The 12,913-nt window shown below is 30.2% G+C and overlaps 2 protein-coding genes across 9 annotated transcripts; one reads left to right on the forward strand and one right to left on the reverse strand.

Annotated features, from left to right (window-relative positions):
• Positions 1-470: 470 nt before the first annotated feature.
• Positions 471-12,755, forward strand: LOC128389417 (uncharacterized protein DDB_G0271670-like). 7 transcript variants are annotated; one of them, XM_053349004.1, is made up of 5 exons: positions 471-610; positions 1,290-1,437; positions 9,272-9,373; positions 10,865-11,660; positions 11,883-12,755. In XM_053349004.1, the coding sequence occupies exons 1-5, from the start codon at positions 561-563 to the stop codon at positions 12,662-12,664; spliced, it is 1,878 nt and encodes a 625-aa protein (XP_053204979.1). In that variant the 5' UTR covers positions 471-560; the 3' UTR covers positions 12,665-12,755. The 7 variants fall into 7 exon arrangements, with proteins under 7 accessions (XP_053204979.1, XP_053204976.1, XP_053204978.1 ...); XM_053349001.1 differs by having other exon boundaries at positions 10,865-12,755; XM_053349002.1 differs by lacking the exon at positions 471-610 and adding an exon at positions 754-791 and having other exon boundaries at positions 10,865-12,755.
• Positions 4,455-9,120, reverse strand: LOC128389415 (exocyst complex component 6B-like). 2 transcript variants are annotated; one of them, XM_053348998.1, is made up of 2 exons: positions 8,593-9,120; positions 4,455-8,305 (listed from the first exon to the last, which is right to left on the reverse strand). In XM_053348998.1, exons 1-2 carry the CDS (start codon positions 8,742-8,744, stop codon positions 5,767-5,769), a joined length of 2,691 nt encoding a protein of 896 aa, XP_053204973.1. In that variant the 5' UTR covers positions 8,745-9,120; the 3' UTR covers positions 4,455-5,766. The 2 variants fall into 2 exon arrangements, with proteins under 2 accessions (XP_053204973.1, XP_053204974.1); XM_053348999.1 differs by having other exon boundaries at positions 8,546-8,686.
• Positions 12,756-12,913: the final 158 nt, after the last annotated feature.

Below are 12,913 nucleotides of genomic sequence, written 5' to 3' on the forward strand. Positions count from 1 at the left end.
CTCTTAACCCATTTTCTTACCTTGTATTCAACCTTATTTCAAGGAAACATCAACATCAGTGAATTTTAATCAGCCCGAATTAATCTGATTACTTTGGTTCATAACAATTAACTTTTACTAAACTGTTTCTCCATCACAATCAACACCCGTAATCATTATCAATCCAATAACATCAATTGTTACTTTCACTTTTTTTCAGTCTTAATTTTTACCGTTAATTTGTTAATTGTTATCAATTCTCAATAATTACGTGTGTGTGTGTAGTTGACTCACTCACTCATTCTCTCTCTCTCTCTCACTCTCTTTCAAACTGAACTAATTAAATCCATCAGATAATTAACTCATTAATCAACTGTTAACAACAACGTGAAAATTTAATTCATAGTTTTTTTTATTATTCATTCAACAATTTGTTTCCAATTAACATCAACTTTAACCATCAACTATTGTGATCAATTTATTTTAATTCATCCATCAAGAAAATTGTTTTAATCATCTTATTTACATTTATTTAAAGTGTAACAATTAACTAATTGTTTAAATATTAATAGTTAAAAACAATGCATGATATTTGGCCAACTGAGTTTCATAATTTTCATCATCTTAATGGGTACGTTAATTTAATTTGTCTGTTAATTAATAATCAGTATAAATTCAATTGATTAAAAGTAATTCACTTTGTTGACAATTAAGTCTAAAACAGTTTGTTAATTACTTTTTTTCAGTTTAATCAAAAATCTCACCATAACCAAGGTCTAACTATAATACATGAAAATAAAAATATCTACTGAGTGAGTAGTTAATTTGATTGAATTTAATTATTATATTAATTATATTGATGATTACCTTTTAATCAACACAATTAACTACAATTAACTTATTTGTTACAGTTTCTTTTTTTACATCAATCAAAAACTCAAATTTTCATTAAGAGTTTGATACAATAGACTTGAATTGACATCGGATTTAATTGTATTGATTTACAATTTAAATTGTTAGTTAATTTTTTCTCTAATATTTAAATTGAAATTAGTTTTGATTTCCTATTCAACTGATTTTAAATGATCAATTTTCTCTCTCTTTTTTTAATTGTAATATTTGCTCCATCAGAGAAAAACAATGTTGACAATCAACTGAAAAGAAGACTAATTAAAAATTTCCAATTTTAATCAAATAAATCATCTTCCTTTTTCTCTCTCAATCACTCATCTTCATCATCTTCTTTTCTATCTTCCAATTCAATCTTCTTTTTATCATTTTGTTTACCTGTCGATGGATTTATTTCATAGGAATCTTACTTTCCAGACTGCAAGTGAAACCTTTTCACCGACAACAATTCAGAATCATTCACCTTACAATCAAAATGACCTGAGGACAAATCACTTGATCCATGAAAATGAAGATAGTAAAGATGGTGCATCTAAGAAGACTGTCCGAGTAAGTTGACCATTTGAACATTTCAATTTTTTTACTCATAGAAAACTGTTGATTAACAACAGGTCATGAAATCTTATTAGTCAATCGATTGTCAATCCAATTTCGAGTACAGAATTGATTTCGAGTTTATCATTGTAATGACTTAGGGACTTTTCGGTTTGTTTGTACGTGGCATTGGGTGTGTGCTCGTGTTTCTCCACAGAGACACTTTAGTGTAACTCAATAGTAGATTTTTCCTTCGTTGTATTTGAAGATTTTATCGATTTCTCTCTCTCGCTCTCTCGATTCTGGTGTTTTTCCCTCTTTTGTTTCAATTGTCACTAATTCATCATTTAGTCCAACTGCTAACTCGAGATGATCATCTCTAATCAGCTAATTGTTGATCTCTCTCTCTCTCTCTCTCTCTCTCTCTCTCTCTCTCTCTCTCTCTCTCTAGTAATCAACTTGAGGTTGTTGATACAAAGGTTTTCTTTTTTTTTTAGTTGAGTGTTTCCTCCTTGATTGTTGACAATTACCACCAACATCATGTACTTTGATTGGAGAGCTTCAAACATAACCCATACTCTTAATAAAACCAGTGAATTGTTCAATACAAAAGTTATCCCATTGATTAGAAATATTATCAATTAATCAACCAGAATCTGAGAACGTAAACTCAGACCATATGATGAATATGACGATGACGATGGGCCTTGAAACCGGTTAATCAATTGATAAACAACAACAATTAACTAAGAATACAATTAATCAAGGACAATTTTAAACTTCCAGTTATTAATATATTACATTTACATCTCAAGAAATCACAAGGTGACAACTTATAAGATACACCGAGAGAAAGATTCTCATCATGAACATTTGAACATTTCGAATACTCTGAAATGCGAAAAGTAAAAATACCATAGAAAATATTAATTAGAAATGAAACAAAACAAAAGTCGAAGAAATTAAAAAAAAATGGAATCACATTTAATTTAATGAATAGAAAATCTGAAATTGCATTGATGTCAATTTGGAATTGAAATTGAATTTTAAATGGCAAAAGTTTAGTTTTTTTCTTCTTCTTCTCAATTGGATCAATTAATTACTCTAATTGGAAATTGTCATTCTAATTGCTGTTGTTTCATGTTGTTCACTCGCGTGTTGATTGTCAACAATTTAAGGAGGTAATGTGATGGATCCACACACATGGAGATATCCAGTGTGTGGATCTTAAATTGGGAATAAACTAAAAACGTGACCACGTGTCGATTGATTATTAAATTGATTCTTTTCCTAATTGAAGCTTAATCACAAGGCTTTAATCACAATTAAGGTGAATTTGTTTATATCAGTATTTAGATTGTTTGATAAATGTGATTAAAGTTGCTGTTGATCATGATGAGATTTGATTGCCCGGAAGAATCAAAAGTCACATTCAATTGATGGAAAACCAATTGATTAATAATAATGAAAATTAATTCTTGATCACAATTAAGCTTTAAAGATTAGAAACCCAGTTAATGCCGGATTTATAATAATGTTATTATATTGTGATTAACTAATTGTTGTTTACCAAAAAATAGCAGAAAATCAAGATTGCTGAAAGATGATGATTATCTAAATTGTTGATTGTCTTTCTCGTTAATTAGTCTCTGATTGTACACTTTTATGATTGTTGATACAATATTTTCATTGAAGATTCTCAATTGAAGATTGACAATTAACTGTTAATTGTTTGATTTGAATTTTACTTTTCTATTTAGTTCTTAATGACAATCAGATTGATCATATGGTTGATATTTTTACAGTTATCATTTATGTGACCTTGAAAGATTTGTGAACAATTAACTGATTAAGTGAAAATTAAATGTCTCACAAACTGAAATACACTAACAATCAACTGATTGAGTTTTAAGTTACTTACAATCAAAGTAATCATTATGTATACCAAGTTTATTAATTAAATGATTGAGCAATTTAGTTAATCATAAATCACTCAGGTTATAATCAATTAAATCTTTATAATCAACAAAATTAAGGAATATTCTAGATTCTGATGGCCACTTATTGGATGTTTAATCACAATTAACCGTAATTATCGTCTCTCCTTGTTAATTGTTTGCCTGAATTAATACCATCACGCGATGTTATTAATAAAACTCACAATCAAAATTGATTGTCAGATTAGATTAATATATTATTATTATTATCATTCCTGGACTATTGATCTTGTCTGATTATCTTAACTTACAATTAACTATCACAAGTTAATTAGTCAATAGGGAGCACGAAAATTTAATTCAGTTTAAACAAATTCGTGTAATTTTTGAATAAATCAACCAATTAATCAATTAATTATTACAATTACATTGATCAACTATGTAATATATATTGTTAATGGTTAATTGTTAAAACCATTTGGGTTACAATCAATGAAAACTTTCATTAGGACATTTAATTTGATTGTTTCCAGTTAATTGTCACAATATATTGTCAGATTCAAGGTCAATCCTATGTTGATATTTTCCACCACAATTTTGATCATTAAATTTAATAATAACCAACAATTAGACTAATTAAATTTGACCTGTTTCATTTACTAATATTTTCATGTTAGTTAATTGGTTGAATGTTTGATTTAATTTCAAGTGAACACAACTTGATGATAATCATAATTAACGAAATCCCAATCACTTGATCTATTTATAGATAACAGGTAATCAAGTGAACAATTTAATTATCATCTAACAATCAGTTAATTAAATACATTATGTATCGGCTATGTACTTACCCGAATCTGGAAATTAATTTTCAAACCTCAACAATTAACCTTTAATTATCTTGCTTGTGGTTGTTGATTAATTTTCAGAAGGATTTAATCATTTAGTCAATTGTATTGGGCTCGTTAATTGTTATCTTTAATTCATTTGTTTTTACCATTCCAAGCAGGTTAATTGTTTCAATTAATCACCAATGGTGGTGGTTGCAAATACAGTTAATTATTATATCTTTTTGATTGTTTATCAATTGTAAAGTTGATTGACGTTGTTAGTTTATATACTTAATTGTTTATCATTTAGAAGACAAATTAAATACAGATTTAATTGCTATATTAGTATTATGATAAGTTGGCAACGATTTAATTACTTGGTGGATCAACTTGGTTAATTTTCTTGTTGACAAACTTAGTAATTAACTAATTACCTTGACTATTAACACTTTTTTTCACTCAAAATGAATGTTATTTAACCGAAACAATCAATTGATTGTTTCCTTGATTCACTCAAACTCATTTAACTTAATCACAATGAGTGTGTGATGATAATTGTTATCATCATTAAATTAATCATAATTCCCTGGGATAAGTTAATTATTATTAAAATTGTGATTAGATCAATCTGATTACAATTAATCTTTACACTTTACTCTTATTGATAGTTAACTGGTTTAGTTATAATTAAATCACCGTTACTTGATTAGTTGAATCATTTGGATGTTGTCAAGTGAAAATCAATAAAATGATTAAATTGTTTCAACGGGGAAAAAGTTTGCATTTAATTGATTACAGTGAATTGTTGATTAACTAAAACAATTAGATTTGGAAATTATAACTTTTTTTTTTGATTATAATCAAGATGATGATTATCATGCTCATTTCAATTGATACAATTTGATTGATTTAAATATTAGATGGATTTTGTTTCCTCTTCGTAAATTGTATTGATTAGTTAATTGGATTTAAGCTCGATTATGTTTGACTGTGAAGTAATTTGTTAATTAGTAATTTAATATATTAATTTCTGAGCTTCTGATTATAAAAAAAATGATGCATTTTTTTTGCTGTACAAACAATTAAATTGATCCATTAATGATGGTGATGTCGGTCTAATCACAATCAATTAATTTTATCTTGGTGGGGAGGAAATTAACTAAATCATCAATGTAAAATATTGGTCATTGCTAAGTCGATTAGTAAATCATCAGTGGTTAATATTATATCACAGTTAATAGAGATGTAAATTATGAAGATGATGATGGTTAGTTGATTGTCGAGGATTTCAGCTCTCTAAAGGATTTTAATTGTAAAGGGTTAATTTTGTGACTTTGGAATAATTTGATTGATGAAAACAAAAATATAAAGCTAATTATTTCTAATTGTTGATTGAATTGTTCGCTGGGTTAATTTAAATATATGAATATTTATCAATGATAAGGCTGTGAATCTGGTTAATTGTTGACTTTGTTTTGTTGGTAGATGAAGTTGATTAAGTTGTTGCGTTAAATTTGGTCCATAGGTTGAATTTTGTTGTTGATTAATTGACTTCTAGTTAATATAAAAAAAGGGGTTTAATTAGAATTGTTAATTGCGATTATCTGTTTAAGTTGTTTGATTACAGTGTCGACCAATTTTTTCTTGTCTCTCTCATTTTTCTTGAATGAAGTGAATATGTTACGATTCCCATCGGTTTCTTTAATTTTTTCCAACAAATTAAGAGCAATTTGAGGATTAACTCGTGAATATTTACTTCCTTGTTTACCATAATCAGCAATATAAGTTGACCATTGCCAGGAAAGCAGTAGGTCAACTAATTGTCGTAACTCAGTGAAACATAATTGTAAAACATTGTCCTCGAATCCTTTAACGGGCTCAGAGGAGGCGAAAAATTCACATTGCAGTAGGTCAAGATTAAATTGTTCTAAGGCTCCCATTGAGATTGATTTAACATCTTCGTCAAGGAGAGAGTTCATCAGGGATGAGGCCATGTGTTTACAGGCCGAATGACAGGCCGTTTGTGCAATTTTGTCCGGTAAATTGGTTAGCGCTTGAAAAGTTGTGGTCAAAAATTTGAGCAAATCGGTTATGTAGGATGAGGCCACTCCTAATGGTTCAACTAGACTCCAATCATAATGAGCGATATCAAAAAATTCATCTATCTTTTGATTCAATAAGAAGTAGATTTGTGACTCAGCATCGGATCGAGCATCTTTGAACATTGAACTTCCTTGTAGTTTGGCAAGATGAGAGGTTCCAACTAGCTCACTTAGATTGGCCATCGATGATGAAGATGATAAATTTTGAGAGGATGATTGTGAATTCTGATTGATAACTGGCTGTGAGATGTACTCTTCAAGATGACACATTGATGATTCAAGATAATTAGTGTTGATTGCTATTTGGATTAATTGTAGAAGACCAAGACCTGGTTTTTTGATTAGAAGAGAAAGACAACCTGAAAGGGTTCGAGTTAGTAATAAGTTGGTCGATTTTCGAACCATATCTTCAATTTCGGTTGAGCTGATATTCAAATCTTGGGAAAATTGTCGACAAGCGTTAATGAAACGTTTCACTTGGACGAAAACTTTAGGCACGAATGAAGAGAAAGGAAACTTTTTCGGAAAATCGCTTCCTTTTGGTCCAATGGAAATAATTTCGCTCTCAAAGTAAGGAAAATCAGCCAGAATTTCACTTAATTGAATTGAACTATTCACTTGTAATGGATTATAATTGTCGGAATCAAAAATAGAACGAAAAATTGAGCACCATTGTTTCATTAGAATCTCATTGTATTGATCACGAATCTCAATGAGAAGGTTAAAAAGTGGGTTAACAGTATAACCATAACTTTGAAGAGTTTGACTAAATAATATGATTATCTGTTTGATCTGAAGCATCAAAACCTCATCGGTACAATAGGAGGAATAAGTTCGAAGAGCGGCAATCACTGATTGTAAAGCGTTTTCCCAAACCTCGTTAAGATAACTTTTGGTCACCAAACCAGAAGCGGTATTATAAATGTGATTCTCGATGACGAAAAATCCAACAACTCCGCAAAAGTAATTCTTGTAACCTTCAATATTTTCGTGCATATTTGTCGGTGATTGAAGGACAAGTTTGGCCTGATGTTGCCGTTGTTGCCGATAATATGTTTCAAAAAGTTCGGATGCACCAAGACAGCCAAAAATGTGTAAACATCGGTAAACCGGTGAAAAGTCGATAATATCTGTCCCTTTAAGTTCATCTTCGGCAATTGCATTTACATCAAAATCTGAATCGGTATCGTTAATTTGATCAAGAATATCTTCCATTGATGAAGATAGAGGTGGTGGTTTAGGTGCTAATTTCTTTTTCCTTGGTGTACCCAAATTGGTTGAAATTTTGTTCGAAACTGGAGTTTTATTTACATTGGTTCCAATCTCGTCCATTGATGAATTGATTGAGATAATTGTAGTATTCTTATTGTTACTATTTTCAAGTTCCAAGGTGTTAACTTTGGATGGATCATCGTTAGTATTGAAAAGAGAATCTTCAATATTCTGTTGATGAGCAGCATTTTTCATGGCGATTTCACCAATTTTGGAGGAATTTTTTCTCACATTTTCCAGGAAATCTTTTAAATCGGACATCGATGCCTCCTTGATTTCTTCTCGTATCTGTGGTATTTTATCCCTCATGGCTTGAGCGAAACGGTAATTGGCCACTCGAGGTAAATAATTGGTTTCCAATTGTTCTAAAGTTTTTAAAGCAGGATAGTAACGAGTTGCATCCATTTGGGAAGTTAATTTGGTGTAAGTTTTCAATACTGGTAAACAAACACTAAGATATTCAATGGCTGTTTCTATGTTACAAACAATCTTCCGGTGTCTTATTAACTCTTCAGCTTTACGTTGAACATTTTCAGCTGATTTTTGTATATCTTGATTAATATCGATAATCTCTTGTCGTAATTGATCAGCTTTAGGGCGAACCTGGAGAAGATCATGGATACAATCAACAAAATCTTGATAATTAGCATTACACATTCGTTCAATGTCTTTGTCATGGCTTTTAATTCTAGCATCCAATTTATCCATAAAATCATCATATTGATCACCAACGGTTCTGTTACTGTTCAGTGTAATTATAATCATGAGATAATGAGAAAGAGAAAAGGATTTAGATTAAAACTACTAGTTAATAAAAGAGAAAACGTCAACATTATCAATAATGAAGGAGAAGAAAAAAAAAGAAAATCATCTTCAAATGTCAACGTTTTATGAAAGATTCCGAAAGCTTCAAGTTAATACAAAAAGCTACTTTGAAAATCTTTGCACAAGACACATTGAAAAAGTAATAAAATTTACCCACCAAGCAGAAAGTAAAGGAGAGAGAAAACAATTTAATTATCAATTTACCTGAAAACAAGGCTAAGGGAAGAGGAATCATTTGATTCCAATTCAATGAGTAAATGATCACATCCATTTAATTTAGATGAAGAGAGTAAACTAGAATCACCATTGGAAGAAGTTGTTGTTGTTTTTATCGTTGATTCTTTCAAACCATTCATAGTTTTTTTTCTAAGGCACAACAAAAATTTATCTCTTTCCAATCAAATGTTTAACAAACAATTAAAATAAAACAAAAATAATCAAATGAAAAGAAGAAGAAAAAACAAATTAAATTAACTAGAAAAACAAAAAATCAACAATCACATTTTACAGTAGAAACAAACTTGAGGGCGTAAATAGAAAAACGACTGGAACGACATCTGTTGAGTGGCGAATCTACTAAAATTAGAAAATCGCTAATTAACTGAACGAATTGTAATTAATTGCAATTAATAAGATACTCACACACACCTCACCATCATTTCAAGTGGAAAATTAATCTAATTGTTTATTTGATTGTTGATAATCTTTGTCGATTGATTAACACGATAAATAGTTTCTCTCTCTCTCTCTCTCTCTCTATTGTTTTTGATTAGTTTTCATGAAAACTTTTATCTTGTTTACTAATTGTTTTGATTAATTGTTTGAATCTATTTTTTTTAATCATTTTCTTTGTTTTCTAATTAATCACTTGATTAACATTTAGGATCCTCAATCTCATCGTATCATTGAGAAACGGCGACGAGATCGGATGAATAATTGTCTTGCTGATTTAAGTAAATTAATACCAACGAGTTATTTCAAAAAGGTGAGCTGATTAATAAATTTTAATTCAATTCTAATAGTAAACAATTAGTTGTATTATATTTTATTAATTAACACAATCAAATATATAAACACAATCTCCCTAATTTTTTTTTGCATCCTTTTGTTGTTTAATTAGTTAATTGCTTCCCTAATGCATTTTTGATTATTCCTTACAATTGCTTGTTAATCCAAAAAATTATCTAATTGTTGTTGATTGTTGTCTATCCTCGTTTTAATTGCTCCACGTTTGTTTAATTGTTCATTAACCTTGCAAACGTTTAATCAAATTTTAAAAAATTGACACATTTAATTGTTAATTGATATTCCCAGAGACCATCGATCAATTAAATTGTTTTTCCAATTCCTTTGCTTTAATCACCATTTCTTCAAAACAATTAAGTTAAATGTTACAACTTTTTTTTTAAATTGCAAACAAAATCTAATCATGAATAGAATTTAAATCTAAATGTTGATTAATTAGTTGTTAATTGTTAATCACCTTAAACCCTGACAACAATTATAAATCTTAATTTGCTTCTCTAATCATTTCTTACAGTTTCGCAATTTAAATTGCTATTAACTTTTTCCCTTAATTATGATGTCATCTTATCCAAATATTAATCAATTTTCAATTATCTTACAGTAAAAATTAACATTCTCAAACAATTAAGTGATAAAATCAATCCTCTTATTACTGAAATTTGATTAAAAAATGAATTGTGCCAAAAATTACTGTTAATTAAAGTGTTGATTGGCAATTAGTGATTAATCAGCTAATAGGAGAGTAAATTAAATTGTTACAATTTAATCAATTACCTGGGAAAAAGCAAAAGGTTCTTACAATTTGCTCATTATTATCTTGCCCTTGATCCCTCGCAGTTAATTTAATTTAATCACTTTCGAGTCAAATTGATTTGGTTCACAATCAAATGTAACTGCAATCAAACCATAGAGAGAGAAAGTAAACAAATCAAACAATCAATGATATTAGTAAATTTTAAGCCGTTAATTAGTTACAATTATGATAAAATTTTCGATTACAATTAAATTAACCGATTGTTGAAAGTGAATTAAATTAAATTACTCTGTTTTTCTCTCTAATTTAATTTCCCTTCTCTTAATTGTTTCCAAATTGTTTGCATCACTTTTTTTTCGGAATGATTATTTTACTTTTCTATCCCGTAGTGTTTGAACTTGCTTCTCGTTTCCTCTGGGGAAAAATCAACTAATCAAAATAAAAAACCAAACAATTAACTCTCTGATTACACAATTATCGTGATATGAGATAATAAAAATTAATTGTTTGTCGTGATAATGTGTTTATAAACACGAATGTGTACAAAAATCGAGCAAAAGAAAAGAAAAAAAGTTCGAAACATTTAAAAAAAAGTTATACTAAGTTTCTTAGTATTCTCAATTGTCCTTTTGATGTTGAGAGAGACAAAATTTTGACACCTAATCCATTAACCGATGTTAATCCAATCCCCATTAGGGACGAGGCCGAATCGAGAAGACAGAGATCATCGAGATGGCCATTAAACATATAAAGTATCTGGAGGCTCATAATAAAGTTAATTGTGTCGAAAGTGCTAAATGTGACCTTCGATGTGCCGAAGAAGAGAGAAGGGAAGAGTTTCGTCAAGGATTTCGAGAATCAATTTCGGAGGTGATGCGATTTCTGGTCGAGGTTAATGGACACATTCCAAGTGACCCTTTATGTCTGAGTTTGGTTAATCATCTTCGCGAACATTTGACCAAAATTATGCCTCTTTCCGTTTCCCCTTCATCCTCTTTATCCTCATCTTCATCGTCTTCTTCATCTTCATCTTCGTCATCATCATCATCATCTTTTTCCTCATCTTATTCAGCTTCTACTACTACCACAGGTGAACCTGTCATTTCTGGTACCAATAAATTGGTCAACCATCATCACCATCACCATCATCATCATCAACAATTACCATCGGCATCGACATCGGTTATTTATCCTAAATGTTCATCTACCTCAGTTCCCGTTGTGTCAACGATTGTTTCAAACCATCGGAGTCGAATAGGGGACAATCGTGAAAGATCAGCTTCGATTTCATCAATTCTATCGGAAATTAAACCTCGAGCTGCACTCACACAACCGATTTGCAAAGTAACCTCATCATCGCCATCAATGGGTCTCAAATTGAATACCTCTGAAAACATGGAGATCGAAACAAATGAACAAAGTTACCTGAGTAAAAGTGAAGGTACCAGCGGGGAAAGTGTCATCCGCAGCGGTGGGGAGGTCAAAGTAAATGGTAAGAATGAACCAAGTAGATTGAGAGACATCTTGAAAAATGAGATGACAACTATTGGTGGGGAATCTGAGCCTGAGGTGACAGTATTAGCACCGACTGTCATTTCCTCACCATTATCAGCCTCTTTCTCCTCATCGTCTTCTTTATCATCATCATCATCTTCTTCTTCTTCCTCCTCCTCTTCCTCGTCCTCTTCCTCATCCTCTTCATCTTCATCCATAGTAGACGATAAAAAGTGTGTCAATTCAGTAATTTCTGGTTTAATTGTTAAATCATCTGAATCTAAAGGTAATCTAATCAGATCAAATTCTGTTTCACCTTCATCGGAATATCGTTTCTATAAGAAAGGAATCAAAGAGAGATTTCAATTAGATATGAAACAAGAATTCAAAAGATCATGTTTATCATCATCAGTTGATTTAAATACTCAGCAAATCAACAATAGCCCTGGATCCTCATCATTTCAATCAACATCACTCTCAACAACAACCACAACAACTACCGAGGCTCGAAACAATTTGATCTCTAACATTGTCGACCACAAATCAGATGAAATTAAACCGTTACCTTTATCATCATCAGGATGGAATCATCCTCATCAACCCGGTCTATCATCGCCCTGTTTAATTAACCTTCACAATATAAGTAAAGTATTCAAATATAAAGAAAAGGTCATCACCAGTTTACCAGCATTTGCTTTACATCCCAATGGTAATTTTTACATTCCCTTGACAATTAACCCTCAGTTAATAGCTCATTACTTTACCAATCCGGAAATAGATGACCTTTACTCTGTCCTACATCCGGTCAATATTCCAGTTAATTTCAATTATATTCAACGATTAAATGATTTATGTCCAACAATTGATCGTGAATTTAACATCAATCATCCTCGGAGTTACCCATCAAACATAATCACTAAACATAATCAACAATTAACTAATGGTAAACATCAAACTACTAATCAACCCTCAGCATCTCACTTACTACTCACTGCTAATTAATTAAACAAACCAGATAATCAAAAATTATACTAATCAAACAAAGATGATAAACTTGATGAAATTAAATTCACTTTTTACTATCAAATGAAAATCAATTTGATTAACAATCTATTTCTTTCTGAATTTATAATTAATCTCAATCTGAATTTTAACTTTACTCTTGGATTGTAATTGTTGAAACAATTCTTGAAAGGGGTGAGTATGATTAACGTGTAATTAAAAACTTTTTCATGAAAATAAAATTTCAAT

This window comes from Panonychus citri, unplaced genomic scaffold (genome assembly GCF_014898815.1).
Source record: "Panonychus citri isolate SS breed McGregor unplaced genomic scaffold, ASM1489881v1 Contig00108, whole genome shotgun sequence".
Classification (NCBI taxonomy): domain Eukaryota; kingdom Metazoa; phylum Arthropoda; class Arachnida; order Trombidiformes; family Tetranychidae; genus Panonychus; species Panonychus citri.

Excerpts from the sequence above, each read along its gene's own strand:
- LOC128389415 (XM_053348998.1), bottom strand. The coding sequence starts at position 8,744 with ATGAATGGTTTGAAAGAATCAACGATAAAAACAACAACAACTTCTTCC. Across the intron at positions 8,306-8,592 it reads TCCCTTAGCCTTGTTTTCAG|TAACAGAACCGTTGGTGATC; the intron begins GTAAATTGATAA and ends TACACTGAACAG.
- LOC128389417 (XM_053349001.1), top strand. The coding sequence starts at position 561 with ATGCATGATATTTGGCCAACTGAGTTTCATAATTTTCATCATCTTAAT. Across the intron at positions 611-1,289 it reads AATTTTCATCATCTTAATGG|GAATCTTACTTTCCAGACTG; the intron begins GTACGTTAATTT and ends TTTATTTCATAG. Across the intron at positions 1,438-9,271 it reads CATCTAAGAAGACTGTCCGA|GATCCTCAATCTCATCGTAT; the intron begins GTAAGTTGACCA and ends ATTAACATTTAG.